This window comes from Oryzias latipes, chromosome 8, assembly GCF_053564925.1.
Source record: "Oryzias latipes strain Hd-rR chromosome 8, Olatipes_Hd-rR_3.1".
NCBI lineage: Eukaryota > Metazoa > Chordata > Actinopteri > Beloniformes > Adrianichthyidae > Oryzias > Oryzias latipes.
In genome coordinates, this window is record NC_136244.1 from 1,001,743 (window position 1) to 1,023,154 (window position 21,412).

Below are 21,412 nucleotides of genomic sequence, written 5' to 3' on the forward strand. Positions count from 1 at the left end.
AGAGGATCTCGGGGGGTGAGAGGACGTCTGAGAACCGGACAGGGCTGCCCGCTGTCCCCCTAAGCTGTACATGAGATGGCATCATTTCACCCCAACTGTAAGAACCTCTGGAACGGTTTCCACCATCCTGACTTTAAGGCTAAGGGTCAGTGACCTCACAACCTCCGTCTCTGCTGCAGCAGGTAGAGCAGGAAATCATCATATGTGCAAAGACTGCAGGCAGCCGTGGAGGACAAACACCATCACTGGTTTTGGTTGATTGCATTTGTGACGGGGTTCGTTCATGTGACTGATGAAACTCCCAGAGGACTTCCTGTTCCGCACAGATGTGCAGAACAAGCAGCTGAAGGTTCCTTAGAAAGTTTTCACACAGTAGAATAAAGAAAACGTTTTTTATTGATCAAACTATTGACGCAGCAGCATCTGCCTTTCATCCTAAGACTAGAAAACCACGACAGTATTGCTGTCCAGTCTGACAGATCCACTTGGTTTTTCCTGTCTAGCGAAAGGACACAACATCTTCTCTTCTTCATCATCTATTTAGATTCTTCCTCAGCTCCTCTTCTTCTACTATTTTCTCCTCAGACGCTCTACTTCTTCCTGTCTATTTTGCTCATCATGGCCTTCACGTCCACTGGGGCAGAGGCAGCAGCAGCCTTGGCCTTCTCCTCTTCGTCCTGCTGCCACAGGATGATGGGATCAATGCCCGGGTTCCGGTTCTGGGCGTTCTGCTCCAGCTGTGCTGGACTGGAGAGGAGACAAAAGCAAGATCACGCATCTGAGTGCCCCGTTTCTAGGATCAGCAAACAGGTCGGCCTCCCTGAACTTCCCGGCAAACCATTTGATCCTTGCAAAGATCTCAAACCGTATTTTAGACATTTAAGACATTTTTCCAGGTCTGAAGTTGTTTGAACTTCTTAGTTCTACACATTCATAAGCTTTTCTGTAAACCAGTGGAACATGTTTGTCTCATTCAGAGACAGAAGGAGAATATTATTAAAATGAATCTAAATCCTTTTAATCTAAACTCTAGACAACTGAAAACGTTAATTTAAGACTTCAACAAAATAACATTTCTCTGTAATCTTTGGGTTTTTTTGTATTTTTAGCTTCAATAAATGTTCATAAATTTAGTCATTCATGTCACTATTTTATAAGCAAAAATTCAAGAATCAATGCTAGTTTTAGATTTAATGAGGATTTATTAACATGGACCAACTTGTACAAAGATTCTCATTTTGTTTTTCCATTTTGTTCTAAAATGAGTCTTTTCCACTTATTACACTTCTTTATTGTCACTGTGATTAAAATGAACGTCAATTAGGTTCATAAAAACACAAAACATTTGCTTAAAACTAGAAAAAAATACTTCCTATTGGGCCGTATAACATTTGAATTTTAAGGGATTCTTTTTCACTGTTAGCATTTTAGCCTCTTTTTCCCTTTTTGAATGCTTGAGTGGAGCTCCATGTTTCCAGATTTGGATATTTGATCAGGTGACGCACTGCAGCTTTAGGAAAACTCTTTTGTTCAAACTCAGCAGTGGTTTAGAGAAATCCTCTTTGGTGAAGCATCATATCGTCTCACCTGATGCTTTAGCCACCAGTCCAGTAGAAATAATTCACGCCGTCTATGAAATCATGCAAGGTTCAGATCTAAATCAATTGTAGATTTTTTAAATGTTTTCATCACTTAATGCATGACCAACTTTTGGACTTATTCTTCAGCCAATAGCCCAGAAGGAGGCTGCGTTTGTCTTCCAGCAGCTTCCTGTTTCATCCTGTTGCTGGGGTTGGACGATTCCGCCTGATTTTTCTGAGAAGTCTGCCGCTCAGATCTTCTCTACCGTCTCGGTTCTCACCTGAAGTTATGGGCTTCGGGGTTCAGCGCCTTCTTCTGGATGTCTTTGTAGGTGGGGGACTTGAGGTAACGAAAGAATGTGTCCTGACCCAATGAGAGAGCAGAAAGCCCTTCAGCACGCCCCCCTCTGCAGAGCGCCGTCAGCTGCATCACTAAACGTATTCCTGAGGATGAGGTGCAGTCACAAACCTTCTTCATCAGCATAAAGACGTGAGTCTGAGCGGCTTCCAGGACGTAGCGGTGAGGATGATCCAGGCCCTTCACCGTCAGACCCATCGTTCTGCCGTCAATGTTGATCCAGCGGGGGGCGCCGGGGGCCAGGAAGGTCCTGGGTACAGAAATCACAGAAGCTCTGAGCAGCTGATGAGACCAAAGTCAGTCAGGAAGGCGATGGTTGGGTCTGACGGCAGAGGGACACAACATTCACACCAGAAGACACTTTTTCTGTTTTCTCAGACTCACTTGAAGATGGTTTCTGCTTTTGCAGACATTGAAGAAGACGCCCCCCACTTCAGCTCCTCAGCTGCTTCCCAGAAGGCCAAGTTCTCACCTGGTGACACAAACACGCCACTGTCTGAACTGTGGAAACGTACACCACTCCAGAAACAGCAAAGCGTCGGTGGCGCTGGTTTAAGGCCTCCAGATGACGACCGCTTGTCGTGCCAGAGAGCCAAAGATGTTGAGAGGGTGCGTGTTAAGGCTCCGCCCCTTTGAGCAAACGAAATGGAACCAGCTCACATAGAAGAAGCTCAGGTCATGTTACTTCTCTTCATAGACTGACGCACAGAGACAGAGCGTCCGGCAGCGGCTCTGAAGCTCAGCACTAACTGGAAGTGAACATTTTCCTCATGACTTCATCTGTGGAGATCCGTTGGATCAGTCATGGCTGAAAACACGTTTCTTCATGCATTTTGAACGCTAAACGTTCAACTTTGTTGCTCGTTTGAGATTTGTCAGCTGCGCTCCATAAAAGTCTTCCTGAGAGCCGGAAACAAAACGGAGGGAAGTGAGTTCTGCAGTGGAAGTTTGACTGGCAGACAGAAGGAGCATCCTACCGCTGAATTCCTTCTTCAGGAAGATTTTGAAGTCATCTCGACCCCGCAGGTCTGTGAGGAGCTCGAACAGGCTGAAGGACCAACGCTCCACGCGCATCTTTGTGGGAACCTCCACTCTGCAGACACAAACAGCAGATGGGTGAAGCTGGGGGAGTCCAGAACAGACAAACATCCAGCAGTGTCCCAGAGGGTAGGGAGGTGTAAGGGCCCCCCCACACACACATCCACAAAGCCCTGTCTGACCCTCTCAGTCCATAGGGTCTCTGACCATCCAGAAGCTGCATGTAATGTTTATGACTGTGCCAACAGTCCGTTTGAGGGAAAATCCCAGATTCTGTGTCAACGATCAACCTGTTCTGAATCCTTCTGTGTGCCGTAGTTCACAGAGAACAGCTGCTATGACTAATTCAGCAGGGGAAAACCCGCAGGTGGAGGATGGAGAGTCACCAGGAAAAGGCTGTTAGCCAAGTTTGAACCTGGTCAAAGTCCTGTGGAAAACGTGCAAAGTGCCATTTCAACAAAATACAAGACGTTCAGCACAGTGGAAAAGAGGCTGAAAGTGACTCCTGTCACTTCATCACTAAGACCCCCTGGACCCTCCTGCTAAATCTTATCTGGAAAAAACAAGGCGCCTTCTGGTCCGGTTTTAGATTTGACTTCAGCAGAGCTCCCCCCCCCCCCCCCCCCACTAAAACCTCAGCTCACCTAAACTAGAAAGTACACAAACTTCTGATATCACGTTGTTTGAAACTCTGGACTTTTACAAAACACGATGAAAATGGATCAAAGAGAGGAATCAGCTCAGACTGTGGTCTCAAACCCTCAGTCTGTCCTCCTGCAGACGTCCTGTAACTCTGATCCAGAAACCTCTTTCTGACATCCAGCTCTCTGGTTTCGTGGCCTCATCTCCACTATTTTCTGTGCAGACATACAATACCATAAGCAGTTTTGGGATGAATGTAAGGCTGCAAGGTGGAAAAGTGGTCAGCACTCTACCCTCACAGTGCGGATGTCCTGGTTCAAGTCCCAGCTGGAACCTTCCTGTGTGCTGTTTGCATGAGCTACCTTCCTCACAGTCCAGAAACACGCTCCTGTTGATTCTAAAGTCCCCCTAGGTGTGAATGTGACTGTTTCTCTGCATGGTCCTGCCACAGACAACAGGAACTGATGGACACGTCTCTTAACCTATCAGAGGAAAGGAGCGATGATGGAACAACCCAGACTCCTTTACTCCAGTTAACGCTGAACGTCGCTCTGAACGTTTGTCCCGTTGACCATCGCTGAGCTCAGCAGACAACCTGGCAGCTGCAGTTTGATGATGCAGAACACTGAAGGAGGAACACGTTTCCCCCAGAGAAAATCTGAGAAACGACAGCCCTATGGATGGTTGTGGTTGCTGTCAGCTGCTGTGTTGGCTCAGACCTGACCCCCTAACAGCAGATGGACAGGCGTGTATGGAGACCCCAAAGATCCAGTGGACTCAGGATGTCATGTTTGCTTTCATACTAGCTTAGACTTCATTGAGGAAAATGTAGAAATTGATTTCAGATTTGTCAGCTGAATGTGAGGCACTGAAACATGTCTGTGCTGCTCTCTTCATGTGTTCACACGCTACAGTTTGTGCCTGGGAAAACAGGGTTGGACTTGGTGAAGTGGGTTAGCCGTCATTTAGAAGGAATTAGGTCAGAACAAGGTAAGCAGCGGTTAAGAAGAATAAAGAATGAAATGAATAGAACTACTGAACATAAAAGTAAAACTTTGTGGGTCGTAGTAAAAACCAAAAACAGCAAACATAATGTTGCTCACCTTCGCATGTTCAGAGTCCAGTACGCATCGTGGTCCGTTTGCCACGGGTTGCTTGGTAGACAAGGAGCCAGGAACGGGTCGTGGTTTTTATACGTTGTGATGAACTTGACCAACCTATAGACACGACAGCTTGTTTAAAACGGACACAGCCGGAGGGCAAACCTGGACCAGAACATCCATCCAACCATCCATCCGTTTGTCCATCCATCCAGATTACACGTAACTGTTAATGGCCAACAAAGTGTGCATTGTCAGAAATTAACGCACGCCGTGGAAGTCTGCGCCATCCGATTGCAACTGCAGCAGCAAAGGAAAGCGATATATATCCATGCTAATGATCACGATGTGTTAAAGCATCAGATCAGAGAGAAAGTTCACCTCTAACCGCTTGTTTTTGTCCAGATGATGAAGATAAAGTTTGTTTTAAAGAAGCCGGCACAGTGATACAGAACATTTAAGCTATGTGACTGGAACTATTTTTTAGGCGTGCATTATCACTTTTTAACGCACACCCAGCAGCCAATCAGAATGGAGAATTCACCCGGACAGTGATATATTAAGATATTGTGGCGACCTGGGGGTTAGCCCTGCCTTCAGCTTCTAAGGCTCATGGGAAGTGGGGAATCTTGGGTGTAAAGTTCCTCACCATGAGTGAGGGGGCTGTGAGCAGAAGTGACCTCCATGCTGTTTGTCTGATGGTGTTCAAGTAAATGGGTGTTGATGCCAGAAAGGAGTCTTTGCTTCTCTGCCTACTTCTACCTGTCTGAGACTGTCCGGGGTCGTGCAGCGCATGGGGCACGGACAGCTCTCCAATGAAATCAGTAGCCAGTTAATTAGCAGCTCGGCTCTCGTTTCCCCGCTACGGTGACGCACCAGCCAGGTTGTTACATTATATTTATTTATTAAACCAGGAGATTTCTCTCTGATTATGAGATGTCATGCATGTTTTAAACCATATTGAATGACGTTGGATTTCATTTCTAAAATCCGATAGAACAGAGTTAGCGGTTGTTGGACCTGAGCACCAGAGGAGAACAGAATGACATGGAGGACTTTCACCTGATCTCCAGTCCTGCTGTGAGGATTCTGGCCAAATCATTTCAAAAGTTTATTCCCCCACAAACTAAAGGCAGAGCTCCGTAAAGACTGGACAAAGTCTTCCTGCACTGATCTACCAAAGAAAGGGGCGTCAAAGAGACTCGACTGTAGCGTTGTTTTATCGACGAGTGTCAAAATTTTTTTACTTTATTCCTTGGATCTTATTGAGATCAAGAAGCTGAAGAAAAAACTTACGCTCCGAGAGACACGCTGGACTTGACTTTGGACCTCATGATAGCTTGTTGATAGAAAATGTTCTGGAACCAAACAAAGAAAACAAGTGATTTCCCTCTGAAAACCCTAATACACAGGTGTCAAACTCAGGCCCGGGGGCCAAATTTGGCCTGCAGTGTAATTATAATCCAAATCATATCAAATGTGCATTAGAGCTGGCCCGCGGTGTATACGGTACTGCTAATACTACAACTCCCACAATACTTTGCTAGTACGTTGGCGCACAGTTGGCTCCTTTTTCCTGTTTGCAGTCAGTGACAGCCATGCTCCAGTCACATGGGATAAATGAACTTCAGCCGCCACAAAAATGGCCAAAGGGAAGATGGACAACAGGAGCTTTAACCCTTGTGCTATCCTATGACCCCCCCCCTCCTTCGACGTGTTCCCCCTACCATGACAAAGGTGGATAAAGGTGGAAAGATTTCATGTAATCCATGGACACCAGTGAAGATCACAAATCATTGAAGAAAAAAGGTTCAGAGCACTGTCTAGTGGGTCTAGATGACCCCACTCCCAATGTTAAAGTGCCGAGGATAGAACAAGGGTTACAGAGGAACTTGAAAGGATACGGAGAGAGAAATACGTTATTTAAATAAGAAAAGAATACCACTGATGTGTCTTTTATTTCAAATAGAATTTCTCATGTCTTTGTAATATCAACATTACATATCAGTCGCAGTAAACTTTTCAATAAATATGTAATTTTGCCCCGTGGTTTTACTTTACTGCTTAGTATGCGTTTCTCAAAGGCATTGTAGTGTAGGAGTTTATATTTCACTGTTGCTCTCCAGGCTGATCACAATGAACAATACAATCAGACTAAAGTGCAAAGATACACAAAAATGACTTACCATGCGTCTGTACTGGTCAAATGTGATTTTCTGTGAAACAAAAGGATTTTAAATATTTCAGAATGGAAATATAAGAAAGTATATCACAAATATATAATATATAATATCACATAAGTGTACAACAGCAGAGCAGCTGCAAAGGTCCGCCGGGTCATAGAGGCCACAAAAGAAGGGTCGTCCATGAATAACTGAAATAAGGAATTTGTGGGTCTGTGTTTAGTACGACCCCACAACCAAGGCTGTCCTATTGTTGCTGGAATGGTGGTTAGTAGCTGAAGCCACGCCCACAATAAGGTGAGCCTGCTAACCTGTGCTTCATTTGATTCAGCTTTATGTTAATCTGATTCTACAATCCTTATTTAACATGAGAAGGTCAATGGTGTCTCTGCAGCGCGCTTTGTGAGCCCACAGGTTATTCTGTCTGACCAGAGCAGAGGTCTGTCTGAAAGCAGAAACACAAAAAACACAATCTTCACCAAATCTGCAAGACAGCCAACATTCAAGTTCACTGCAACACAACTTTTCCAGTTTCAGCACAAGAGCACAAGAGGGCAACTGTTGGGACTCACCTGTTACCTGTTCTGCTTTGGGGTTAATGAGTCTCTCTGGACTGCTGTCCAACGCACTGTGAGTTCGCCGCTGAAAAGACAAACAGTAAGTTTCACAGTGAAAAGTAGACGCTGTCTGTCAAAGCAGGAGAGAGCAGACTCACCGGAGGTCTGTTCACGATCCAGTACGCCCGCTCCTGGCAGTCCAACACCACGCGATCGGGTTTCTGTCTGTCCTTACCCGCCCTGACCAGGCACACAAACCCGAGACAAGGGAAACAGACACACAAAAACACGGCAATGCAACAACAGTGGTGACAAAAAGGTAACTTTAATGTGTCGCCATGTTAAATTCCTTATAACGTCATGATATGACAGAGTGTTCTTCATCAGGGGACGCTCCAGAGAGGAAAAGATGTTTCTCCAGCAGGACTGCTCTAAAAGGGGGGTAAGTCCTGCCTCATTTGACTCAAAACAATGATGCCAGGTCAATGGGAACTCTTCACCATCATCAGCGGGTCAATGATCCAATCTGAACCCCTTTAATCAACTCAATGGTCGTGATGGTGAGTACTCTTGGTAAAAAGCTCAAAGTTGGGACGCCTCCAAATGTAAGAAACCTGTGAGTCACTTCCTCAAAAGGTGTCTGCAGATCATGAATACCTGGAGGTTTTAGCACTTACTTGTACTGTTCAGTTGCTTGCATAACAATAAAGTCCCACTGGTGGTTCAGCCATTCATTTAAGTGGTTGTAGTGGGCCTGTTCAAAACAGAAACAGCATCATTAAGCCAAGAACGACTCGTCCGTTTTAAAAACAGACCTAGCTGACCAGACAACGATCAACCAAAAAGGAGGACGAACCAACCGGCTCCTCTGCTTTGGAACCACAATGACAGCAGTAAATGTGACATTTTGGGTTTGTGTTCAGTTTTTCCTTCCACCATGTGGTGATGGCTGTGTGTTCAGGAGCTCCATAAACAGTCTTTGGAGACTCACTAGAACCTCCTGGAAACAGTTGCGTCTGCTGGGGTGTACATACCTGCTCATAGGCTTCCAACATTCCTTTCTTGCGAATGTTTCTCTTTGTCAGGTAAATGGCTAAAAATGAAAAACCAAAAGAATTAGAAATTATTTTATGAGAGATCATCAAAGACGGATGTCACTGCTAAGATTTAAAAATCAGAGTTTCAAGAAAACGGTAGACTTTCTAAACTATGTCTAGAGGACTCCATCCTGCATGTGGTGTCTCACCATCATCCAATACCAAAGTCTGAACTAAACATCTAAGCCAGGAGACTTGAGTTTCTGCAGACGAAGGGTGGTCAGGTTTGTCAAACACAGCACTTCATTGGTGGAGCTGAGTTTGAATTTCCATGTGGAGCAGGTAAACAAAAAGCAAATAGACATACAGTGGTGGACAAAATAGTTGGTACCCCTCAGTTAAAGAAAGAAAGTCCACAATGTTCACTGAAATGACTTGAAATGTTCAAAAGTAACAATTCATTAAAATTTCTTGAAAATTAAGTAATCAAAATCAGCCATTACTTTTGAGTTGTTGATAAACAGAATTATTTAAAAAAACAAACTAATAAAATAGGGCTGGACAAAAATGATGGCACCCATAACTTCATATTTTGTTGCTCAACATTTTGAGCCAATCACTGCAATGAAACGGTTTCTGTCAATGAGCCTTCTGCACCTGTCCACAGGTATTCTGGCCCCCTCCTCATGAGCAAACTGCTCCAGTTGTCTCAGGTGTGACGGGTGTCTTCTCCAAATGTTTCAGCTCCTTCCACAGATGTTCAATGGGATTCAGATCTGGGCTCATAGAATCCACTTCAGAATAGTCCAACGCTTTTCTCTCAGCCACTCTTGGGGTTTCTGGCTGTGTGTTTTGGATGGTTGTCCTGTTGGAAGACCCATGACCTGAGACTGAGACCAAGCTTTCTGACACTAGGCAGCACATTTCTACCCAGAATGCCTTGATAATCTGGAGATTTCATTTTACCTTCACAACTTCCAGACCTCCTGTGGCAGATGCAGCAAAGCAGCCCCAAACCAGAACTGAGCCTCCTCCATGTTTCACAGTAGGGACAGTGTTCTTTTGGTTGGGTGCTTCATTTTTGAGTCTACCAACATAGAGCTGATGTGCCTCACCAAAAAGCTCCAGTTTGGTCTCATCATTTTCCCAGAAGCTTTGTGGCTTGTCAACATGCATTTTTGCCTATTCCAGTCTGGCTTTTTTATGATTTTTCAACAGTGGTGTCCTCTTTAGTCGTCTCCCATGAAGTCCACTCTGGCTCAAACAACCATGAATGGTGACACTGATGTACCTTGATCTAGGAGTTCACCTTTAATGTCTTTGGAGGTTGTTCTGGGCTCCTTGGATACAGTTCCAACTATCCGTCTCCTCCATTTGTCATCAATGTTCCTCTTCCATCGTCCAGGGAGGTTGGCTACTGTCCCGTGGGTCTTAAACTTCTGAATAATATGTGCCACTGTGGTCACAGGAACTCCAAGCTGCTTAGAGATGGTTTTATAGCCTTTACCTTTACCATGTTTGTCTATAACTGTGTTTCTGATGTCCTGGGACAATTCTCTCCTTGGCTTTCTGTTGTCCATGTTCAGTGTGGTTCACACCTTTTCACCAAACAGCAACGTCACTATTTGTCTCCCTTTAAATAGACAAACTGACTGATTCTGGGTTTGAAAACAGCTGTGATGTCAATTAAAGGACAAACCTGAGTTCATCATGACCCCCTGGACAATTAGCTCTCAGTCTTTTATGGAAGAACCATCATTTTTGTCCAGCCCTATTTCAATAGTTTGTTTTTAAATAATTCTGTTAATCAACAACTCTAAAGTAATGGCTGACTTTGATTATTTAATTTTCAATTAATTTTCTTTTATTGTTACTTTTAAACGTGTCAAGTCATTTCAGTGAGCATTGTGGACTTTCTTTCTTTAACTGAGGGGTACCAACTATTTTATCCACCACTGTGTCTGAGGGCTTTGGAGCATAAACTCTGACGTGTTTTCATGCCATAAACCTGCAGCTTTTATCAAATTAAACTTATGGGAGACAACCATTTTTAAGAATCACTTTAAATGGAGGCCTGCATGTTGGTGCAGTGGTTAGCACGCTGGAAGGTCCTGGTTCAAATCCTGAGCAGTTCCCTTCTGTATGGAGTTTGCATGTTGTCCTCATGCATGCATGAGTTTTTCCTGCCTGCTAAGCTTCACAGTTCAGAATCATAGACTGCAACCTGCCTTCACCCAACAGTAGAGAGTCAGGCTCCAGCAACCTGTGACCCCCAAAGGGAGTAAGTGGGTTTGGAAAATGGATGGACGGAAAACAACAGAGAAACATGCAGATAGAGCCCCAGTGGTAAAAAAAAAAATCTGCTTATCCAATTGTGCTTGTACTGTTCCGAATTCATGCGTGCGCACACATTGCATGTGCATGTCTCTGAAAAGAGAGGACTCTTAATGTCGCGAAATATTGATTCAGAGATGAATTGATTGAGAATAATAATGATTAAAAGGTCAACCTGTGACAAAGACATAGACAAGTGCAGACCAAGGTGCTTAGATATATTATTAGACAAAAAAAGGAACTAAAGTCACAGTCAGTAAGTTCAAAATCAGAGAATGTAGAAAATGAACTAAATGAAACAGTGACTCCACAAGTTGGAAGAGTCAAAGACAGGAGGTGAGTTCTGAAAAAAGCCTGAGATCAGAGCTCTTCAGACTTTGAGGAGTCTCCCTGAGCTCAGAAAACCCAGGAAACATTCAGGATAGGGTTTGGAAAACTCACACATTTCATACCCACCATAGTCAGAGTCTTCAGCGAACCAGTTCTGTTTTGGCCAGAAGTATGGAGTCTGAAAAAACGAGTCATTTCAACATTTTTTTATAACTACAGTGATCTCTGCAGATACGTCCAACTAAAGAACAACACAAACATTCTTCCACAGAGTTTTCCTTCTAAGAATCCAAACTAACTGAGGGAAAAGGCTCAGTCTGCCCTGGCTTTGGCTCCGGAGCCTCTAAAGTTGATGGATGGGGGGGTGAAAGCATCATGACTGCACAACAGTAACAGAACATCTTCAGTCTGAAGCTTCAGATCTGCTTTGTGTCTAGCAGTACGTCTGTGATGGTCAGCAGAACCTGACGCTCGGCTGGGTGGGATCCTACTCAAATGTTTATCTGGGTAGGAAGGGGCAGGAGCACGGATTAAGTTTGTATTGTTTGATTTGATTTGATTTGAAATGGTTTATTTCAAGCAATCAAATAGAAATAATACACAAAAACAATATAATCATCAGTTATACATTCATACAGTAACTAATCAAACTTAGGATAATTAGACATAATTAATAAATATTGCTTGAAAGGGAGTGGAAGGAAGCGAACTTATATAATCCCACCCCGTTATACTATAACCATTTTATTACATGATTTATCAATATCCGGTACCTAGGTTTTATCAGACAGAATTAATAATCATAAGGTATCAATAAAGCACATGCCAAAGATGAATTACTTAAGTACTACGTCAAAAATAACTATTTTAGATATCCACATGGCAAATGCAGCATCTGAAATATATGCAAATTATGTTAAAACATAATACTATATCAGTAAAATAGACAAACACTGTTTCAGGAATTTTCATAGCAAAATTTCATCAAGTATCAAAAGTTAAAAACGTGTGCAAAATTATGTTACATTAGGAAAGATTTTTGAATCAATTTATCAATTTTAGGAGCTAGTGAAGTACTATCATCAAAAGTCAATCAATTTAACAATTTTCAAAGGTGATTAATCATTGTTTTACTCTTTTTGTATTTTTTTTTTGTATTTTTCTTTTTTTTTTTCTTTTTTTTATATAATAAAGTAATGCTGTGGGGGAAAAATAAAAAGGGTCCATAAACTGTTGAATTCTGTCAATTGTGAAATACACAAGAAGCACTTGGAAAAAACATGACATGGTTCTAAATCTTTTGACTGTTTCTGGCAGCATGAATCCAGCCTGACAAAGGCAGGAATCCAAGCATTAAAGCTTTGTGATGTGTGTATAATACCACAATAACACATTTTAACTGTACAACCAAAGTCTATCACAGTAAACACTAACATTGTATCTTTCTTAAACCAAGTTGAGTTGAATTCAGTCAAAGAGCAGCCGGGTCTCACACTAAGAGCAGTGTGTGTGTTGAACCACAGAACAACCCTCGTGCCTTCTACAGGCAATGCAGAACAGCACCGACGTACCTGAAAGCGGTAGAGACTGCCGTCGTTGCACATCACCAGCTTCTTGTGGTTCTGCAGTGGATACACGTAGCCATAAGCCACCAACATGGTACCAAACACTCCAGCCTCTGTGGACACACGAAGCACACGACAGAGATGACGCAAACATTTGTTTATGGTGTATCCATAAAGTTAGTCATCATCAAACAACTTCACGGAGGTACATCTATGGTCATCCTGTAGAAGGTTCAACCCCCTCCAAGGTTTTGGTCCCTGGCTTCAATCAGACACACTTTTCCTCTCCAAAAGGCCTGTGCTCTGTCTTCCCCTCCCAGCCCAGGTTTTTCGTTCTCCTGCACCTTTCTCACTCTGAAAATAGATTTGATAAGCTGGTCTATGACTATTTTTTTTCCTCACTAAGGAAAGGGAACGTGGCCCCTCCCTGTCCAGACAATCCCTTTGTGGATGGATACAATGATCCATGGGACAAGTGGAGGTGGGCGTGTCTGTCCCTGCTGTCTATGAACGTAAACCTAAATACCCAAAGTATACCAAAAAACAGACCCGAAACCCTTGGTCTATCCTAGGCACTTTAACGTTGGGAGGTGGGTCATCTAGACCCACTAGACAGTGCTCTGAACCTTTTTTCTTCAATGATTTGTGATCTTCACTGGTGTCCATGGATGACATGAAATCTTTCCACCTTTATCCACCTTTGTCATGGTAGGGAGAACACGTCAATGCAGGGGGGGGTCATAGGACAGCACAAGGGTTAAAGACCCACTGACTCGATGACAAGTCTGCTGTTTGACTGTTCCTCGTGTCTTTCTCTGCGTTAATCGCCAAACTCATGCTGTGCTCACCACAACTAATCCCTCGTCTTTCCTGTGATTGGGGGCCCAAGGCCTCCACCGGTTATGCACAACTTGAAATGACAGCAGCTGAAAACTATGAACTCAGAGCCGCTCCTTTAAATAGTACACACCAAACACCCGATAAACACAAAACAACATTGATGCACACATCACAGTTACAAGTGAGAGAGGGGATGTGAGACTCTTTCCATGTCTCCAGATTTGTGTGTAGATGATGCATTTAAATACTGCTAGAATGCTGGGTCATCAGAGTTTTCTTATTAGCAACTTTGAACTTTGTGAATCATATCTGGTGAAAGCATGGCATTTCTTCCACGTTCTTAGATATTGTTATAAAGAAAAGAGTCATTTTCTCTTAATGACTCTTGACACAGCGGGCATTAGATGTGAACGCACAAATGCAAGTTTAGCCCATGGTGTTCACACTGGACAAGCAGGGAGGGGCTTCTTCTTCTTTGTTTTTTACTGGCGCATGTTCTCCGTCTACATTTGGACTTTTTCTAGTCTTAGATTTCAATAGAATGAATTTCTGTGGTGAATCCTGCTTTTGTCAGGATTCACCACAGATTTTAAAGTCAAACTTCCATGTTACCTTCCTGAGTGACCTTCATCTTGTTGGTAATCCATGCAATGATGTCGTTACCTATAATGAAGGAAGAAGAAGTGGAACCTTTAGACACATTTCATTAAAATGTCTGACTCCAGGTGTACAGGAAGGCTTCTCTGTCTTATGGTCATGTGAAACAGCAACTGCATTTTGTGCATTTTCCACGCATGAAATGTCCGTCTTTCATGAGCCACGCGTGATAAACCTCATTCTTAAGTGTGTCTAACGTTCCTCGATGTGCTCAGACGTCCATGCAGGGTTTTGGCCGACGGGTCTTTACATGAATTCGGTTTTGACCTGTTCTACATTTTTGGTCGATTGAAAATGACAAACTTTATGCATATTTTGGTGGCGCAGTGGTTAGCGCTCTTGCCTCGCAGCAAGAAGGCCCCTGGTCCAAGTCCCGGCTGGGGGACCTGAACCAGAACACCAATGGGGGACCTTTCTGTGTGGAGTTAGCGTGTTCTCCCCGTGTAGGCTCAACCGCCTGAGCCACTGCCGCCCAAATGTGTAAATGACGCAAGAATCATTACTGAATTGCATATAAACAGCAAAATAATCACAGGGTTCATGTTCTACGTAGATTTAGGTGTTCTTTGCGCGTTTTATCCGTACTTCTTCTGTGGTTTTAACGCTGTTCATTCGTGATGAATCTGTGAAAATTTCACAACCACAACATTTCCCAGTTTTTCCTCATATATTCACATATGACCAGTTTTTATCAGTGCAATATTCATAAACAGGTCTGTGGCTGTGGAAAACGGCCTTTACTTTGAATTTTGCATCGTTGTCAGGGCTTTCCTTCGTAGAGTCTTGATGAGGAAAGTGGCAGCAGAGAGCCTGGCTTTTCGTGTGATCTCCTTAGTCCTGATTAAGAAACCACTTTGGCTCCTACAGTAATCTTCAAATCTCATCCAATTGGTGAAATGCCTTTTTTAGCTGCTGTTAGCAGCTTAAGCCACCGGCCGGCTGTCAGCTCTGACAGTCAACGCACAGAAACACTCCCTTCTCAAGAACCGCCTGCTGTTAGTCTTAGTTTATTCTTCTTTTCTGCACAAAGGGGAGTCGGAAATTCAATCAGAACATTTTCTGATTTCATTTCGGTTTGTTTTTAATGACTGTGTTAAATAATGCGTGCACTGAACAGCAGTAAATCCTTTCAAGGCACTAACACGGACGGACAAAAAACTAAATCCAGAAGCTTTTTCTGTCCATTTGTAAAAAAATGAAACATGTCATTTCAGGCTTTTATGATTTGTTTTCATTGCAAACAGAAAAGGCTGGACTTGAACTTGTGAAATTGACCTGTTAACCTCTTCAGGTCCTGTCCTGTATGTCAGGACCCCTAACCCCTGATGTTCCTTAGGGTGTGTGTGGGCCTCACCTGCAATGACATGTGGGATGGTCGTCACGTTGAGCTTCTGCTCTGAGCCTTTAACTCCAGTTTTTGGGTCCTGCATCTCCACCACTGTGGCCTCCAGCTGGAAGTGGAGGGAAAGCTTGAGAAAATAGCTTCTATGTGACACAGAAAAACGGGGTCCCTGCCTCCGAATTCAAGAAAAACGGCATCCAACTGCTGCTCTGAAGCTGTTCTGAACCAACACCTGTCTTTGTGTGTGTGTGTGTGGGGGGGGGGGCTCCAACCTTAGTACAAATCTACCAAGTCAGGATTCAAAACGAGATGCAGCCCATGTTTTCAGGGTGCAAGAGCACCTTTGGGGGGCACAACTGTGTCGCTGTGCTCCTATTGAGATGTAACTGCTCCCTTCATCTTCAGCACTCTTCATCCTCCTCAGGGTCAGGGCTGGACAGACATGCAGGGAACATCCTGAACAGAATACTGGGCCGTTTACCCTGACTGCTCCAATCCTGCATGGCTGTAGCCTTCAGGACGACAAGAGCATCCATGCTGAACCGATCCAGTCTAGACCGGATTGGTTCAGCCAATCCAGAGACAAACACTAGATATCAAAGCAGAAAGTTTTGACCTCTTCTGATTTTCTGATCATGTGACACAGTGCAGCCTTGTGCTTCAAGGCCTCTCTTTATCAACCAGTCAGGGGGTCCACGCCCTCCCCCAGGTATTTTTACCTTTGTAGCTTGAAAAAACAGAGATGGTCGGTCCAAAACACCCGACGTTCTGCTTTACGAAACGTCTTCGTCTGATTTATTTACAGACAAGCGCTGTTCATTCTGACAGAAACATCCGTCAACATTCACGTGTTCTCTGCCGGAAACTTTCTAACTGCAGTGAAAATACTACAAATGCTCGTCAATGCAGCAAGTCCAGCTGCTGAAGTACTCATCCTGCGTCTGCCTCCACCTCTGCTTTTAGAAATTAAAAGCTGGGATACGACACAGCAACACAGCTTCTCAAGCAAAAAGGCAAAGCATAGAATAAAAATAACCCAGGTCCCTGAAAAAGTCTATGAAGTGCAAATAAACTCCTCACAGTGCCACATGTGGGGGTAAAAGAGGTTTTTCAAAGAAAGGTACTCCTCTGTGAAGCCTAGGGCAGGAAAGCCGTACCTGGACAGGCTGCAGTGAGCGGCCTCTGAGCAGCTTGAGTTCACATCTCCGACATTCATGCCGGCCTCTGACGACACCAGGATTCCACCACCTACACCACCTTTTCCTGTCTAGTCCTGCCGGACCACAGTGCAGCCTCCAGCTGCTAGCAGGTGGGCTTCTGAGGGATGCACTTGGGATATGAGGTGCAGAAATGAGATATCAGGAAGTTTGTTCTTTGCATGTGTGACAGATGAAACAAAGTTAAGGCTTTGGTTCATTTACAGACTCTCTTCAGTCGCTGTCATCTGGCTTCATCTGCTTTATAGCTCAGCTCTTCCACTGCAGTGACTGTAGCAGAGTTTGCTTGGACAAAAAGTCTCTTCCTTCTGAACATCCAATAAGGGCTCAACAAGAACACAAATGTGCTCGACAACAACGCTAAGAAGGCAAAGTGTTAGAGAGGAAAGTCTTGATGTGGAGTCGTCTCATTGGAACTGAAGGAAAACTGCAGTCGTTTCACTCCAACTGTTCATCTGCCCCAGCTGAGGGGGCACAAACGTTGACTAACTGGGAGTGTCATTGTCCAAGCGGACAGCGACAATAAAGGCATATCTCATCTCATCTCATCTCGTCTCATCTTATCTTATCTTCCTAACCCAACCATCCATCCATCAATCCAGCCTCTGTTCCTGCTTTGTCCTGGTCATGGGGGTTTCTGGAGCCGGTCTCCTTCAGAGGGAAGGTGGCCAGAGGAGTAATCAGATAATTACTAATTAAAAAACAGTTTCCAGAAAATCCTGAGGGTCCTGGCTGCAGACCAGACATCATCGACTGGTAGCAGAAATAAAACAACTAACCCCAAAGTGTTCAGAATTGTAAAAAAAAAGAAAAAAGAAATGATTGAAGCTTTAAATGAGAAAAACACGTAACTTTTAGGGTTGCCAGTTAAAATACGTTTGTTTTTTAGCAATAAGGGGGGACTACCTGTCATGGTTTGGTGGTTTCCTGTCCCTTTGTCTCCCCCTCCTGGCCACTGCTGCTGTTTACCGGTTTTGTCTTCAAAGGTGGGATGGCAGTGCATCACACACCTGCAACCAGCTCCGACACAGACTCCCTGCTGGGCTGTCAGCTGATCTCTAGCGGTATTGAGCTGACCTCTGAGCTTTGTCAAGCCTGATTCTGATTCCTCGTTTTTTCTGCTCTACAGTCTGACCCAAACCCTGAAACAACCACCTGAAAACCACCTGTCTGCTCCAACCCTGCACCCTGGAACATCATCTCCCAGCTGGCACCTCAAGCTTCAGTAAGCTAGACTGTATTGTCACCACCACATGCTCTGTTGTCCTGTGATCATGACACATCCTGTCCCAGTCGAGGACTTCCAGTTCTGACCATTGATGTCTGCAGCCGGGTCCTTTTTTAGGGAATAACATAAATACACCGTGACGTAACTTTAGAACTTCCTGTTACTCCTTCCAAGCCCCTGCTGTTGGTGGCGGCCACAGGACTGACTGTGGCAGCATTAGCTTTGCTAAAGTGGGAACTAACAGAAAAGAAACAGCTGCTGCTGCTGATTTGGGCTCCAAAGCAGAAAATGCAGCGCTTGCCTTGGTTTCCCAACACCACTCAGCTGTCACATGTGTCTTCATCACCTTTGTCGTCTTTATACAACAACGTACAACGACAACTAGAACCAACAAATATATCAGATAAAGGTCGACGTGACGCTTTGGCGCACTTTCACTCAGGAAGCTCTACTTCTCTTCTGGGTATGCTGTTGCATGGCTCATCAATCAGGCTTTGACTCTCAATAGCCTTCCTTTTCTTCTCATCCAATCACAACCAAATGTTTGCTTTCCAATTCATGGACATTTGTCTCTGCATGCTGGGCGGTCCGCCAGCCCTCCTCCACCAGGAAGTGGGCATCGCCTCGCCTGGCTCTGACCACCGTCAGCGTCTCTATGGTCTCAGCTCATCCCGCCAGCGTCCAAGACGCCGCCGGCTCAGAGCCTGACCGCCAAAGACTAGGGACTTATTTCATGCACATCTGTCTTTGAATTCACTGACGAATCTTTACTCAAATTCGGTTGATAAAATGTATACAGGAGTATTAATGCTTTCCTGGAAAAAAACCTACAAGTGTGAATCAGTTTAGGAGTTTATTTAAAACAAGGGACAAGGCACAAAATCACATTGATCTTGTGAAATGTGAAAATTAGCACCTGCAGTTCTTGGGAAAGTAAGAACAAAACAATTAAAAACGATTGGAATTCACAAAAAGGGATGAACAGTTTTAATAAACCGACAGATTAACAGCAGCAGAGAGGAGAGAGATTACAACAGAACATATTTTAGCTTATTTCTATTCACAAGCCTTCACATAAACAACCATGCCGATCAATAACCATGCATACAGATACAGGTCGGACTGTTATGGACTAATCTAAAAGCAGAATCACCACAGGCCGGGTGGGGTCTGCGGAGGCTGGACTTTGGGAAATTCAGTTCTTGTACTGATTTTTGAAAATAGTTGTTAGTAAATTTACCAACAATGTGGTCATCCCAGCCTAGAGCTGACACTGTTCACCTTCTCTGGGTCTCTCTCTGTCTTCGGTTGGTCACTGAAGTGAGCTTCAACATTTGCACAGGAGCTGAGACACATTTCCTCACCTAGAGTGGCGTTTGGTCCTCACCATCACAAATATAGTCAGTGGTCCACATACAGGTTCAGGTGAGAAGTCACACCTGCTAAAGACTATCCCACCAATCGAACCATAAATACTGCTTTAATTTTCATTTTAACTGATCCGTAAGGTTATGTCTACTATAAATATGCAAATAGACTTCATCTGTGAAAAGTGATTTGGATTGATTGAAAAGGCTTTCAAGTGTAAAAGAACAAAGACAGAGCTGTCAGATCATTTATAGGCTACAGAGACAGTCCTTCTTCTGAGGACGTCCATGTCTGCATCACAGCTCATCACGGCTGAGGCCGGCTCACCTGCACAACACTGTAGTCTGACCGCAGAGCAGCTAAACTAATTGGCTTTAAGGTGGAATTAGAGATTATCTCTGACAAGTCTCTGCTAAGGCTGTGTGGACGGACGAAACTGCACAAAGAGACGTATTTTTAAACTGAAGAGTAGCTCAGTGTGGAAATGTTTCTATGTTTCCTGGATAACTTTGGTTTTTTCATAGGCTTTCCAAAACAAATGAATCAAAAGTAAGAAATAAAACTAATTCTTCTATAAAAAATGATGAACAAAAAAGAGGAGCATATGGGCCACAGTGTACGCCCAAAGTATAAATCCTCATGAAACACCTTGTAAAAAATACTCTTACAAATAATTTCATTGTTTTCAACTTTCAACAGAAAGAAATAACCAAGTTGTGTACTAAAATAACCATATTAGTAATGATACTATGTTTAATTGTAGGAATGAAACAGCTGTTCACAGCAGCACCCACCTTTTTGAGGCAGTGCATCCGTGGATGGAAGTGCTGTCCCCGGTCTGGACGGACTGTTCTGATGGTCATTTTTGCACACTAAGAAAAACCAAATCAGATTAAAAAAAACTACACGTTTTTGTTCTTTTTAATTTAAGTTCTACGGAGGAACTGAGACAACAGTGTCCACCAGTGATGCCAATGCCCTCATCCTGAGAGAGGACCGTTTGCACAGAGGGGAGGGCCGGACTTATCCTCCAATCAGAGGTCCAGCTCAGATCTTATGCCTTGGTCACATGAACTCGTGCAGGGGTTGACCCATGCAGGTGCTGGCTCCATAAGGCCGCGTCACACATTTTGAACATTGGCCACAAATGTCCATTTTTCATGATACATGCGTGATTTATGTTATTTATACATGTTTCTTGTGTTCTTCGATGTGCTCAGATGTCCATCAAGGGTTTCAGCCGACGGGTCTTCACGTGAATTCTGATTTGAGCTGTTCAAAACTTTTGGTTGATTACACAGTTCAGGTGTATTTTATGTAGTTTATACCCAATTATTGACTTTACTGACTGTGTGCAAATGCTGCACGCTTTTTGCCTTTACTGTATCATCCATCCATCATCCATCATCCATCCATCCATCCATCCAGACTCCTGACAAAGAACGGTTCAAATAGACATTGATTCATGTAGGAATAGGTACAGGTAAAAAAAATATATTTAAATTAATTAAAAATATAAAAAATAAAAAACTCAATATAATATTACCAGACAATGCCTATTTCATTTATCACTGTGGAACTGCCAACGGTGTCACGGCCGCGTGGTGTACGCGCGCGAGCCACCCAAACAGACAGTGGTGCGCGCTTCCGTGCCTCACCCCACAATCCGCTGTGCTGCGTTCACTGACTCAGGTCTTGTTGCAGGACACACGATTGGCCGACAAGAGATAATTAAACGTTAATAGAGTTATTCATTTTTTATTTGTAAATATATACGTGTGACATAAATGTGTTGTTTTTAAAAGTTAGCTCTATTTGCACAGATGTATTTGAAATGACTGACATGTCATGTTTAAATTTTCTTCATCAACAGGTAGAATTCAGTGGAAGAGTCAACGTTTAAGTAAAACACAAACAGACAGAAAGAAAAAGCCAACCGAGCATTTCTGAAGGCGACCTCAGCTCCTCCGCGGTTGTTTTGGGGGGTATCGCTTCACAGCTGCTTCTAGTTTCCTACGCGCCGTGAAGCTATCAGG

At 43.8% G+C, this 21,412-nt stretch overlaps 1 protein-coding gene across 2 annotated transcripts; it reads right to left on the reverse strand.

Moving 5' to 3' along the window:
- Window positions 1-378: 378 nt before the first annotated feature.
- rgs9a (regulator of G protein signaling 9a) lies at window positions 379-21,405 on the reverse strand. 2 transcript variants are annotated; one of them, XM_020705570.3, is made up of 18 exons: window positions 21,314-21,405; window positions 20,171-20,248; window positions 15,576-15,672; window positions 14,177-14,227; window positions 12,731-12,837; window positions 11,286-11,337; window positions 8,493-8,551; window positions 8,136-8,212; window positions 7,617-7,698; window positions 7,481-7,543; window positions 6,905-6,934; window positions 6,015-6,076; window positions 4,722-4,835; window positions 2,916-3,031; window positions 2,323-2,410; window positions 2,050-2,188; window positions 1,862-1,944; window positions 379-747 (listed from the first exon to the last, which is right to left on the reverse strand). In XM_020705570.3, the coding sequence occupies exons 2-18, from the start codon at window positions 20,237-20,239 to the stop codon at window positions 591-593; spliced, it is 1,446 nt and encodes a 481-aa protein (XP_020561229.1). In that variant the 5' UTR covers window positions 20,240-20,248; window positions 21,314-21,405; the 3' UTR covers window positions 379-590. The 2 variants fall into 2 exon arrangements, with proteins under 2 accessions (XP_020561229.1, XP_078807186.1); XM_078951060.1 differs by lacking the exon at window positions 21,314-21,405 and adding an exon at window positions 20,923-21,016.
- Between the last annotated feature and the right edge of the window lie 7 nt (window positions 21,406-21,412).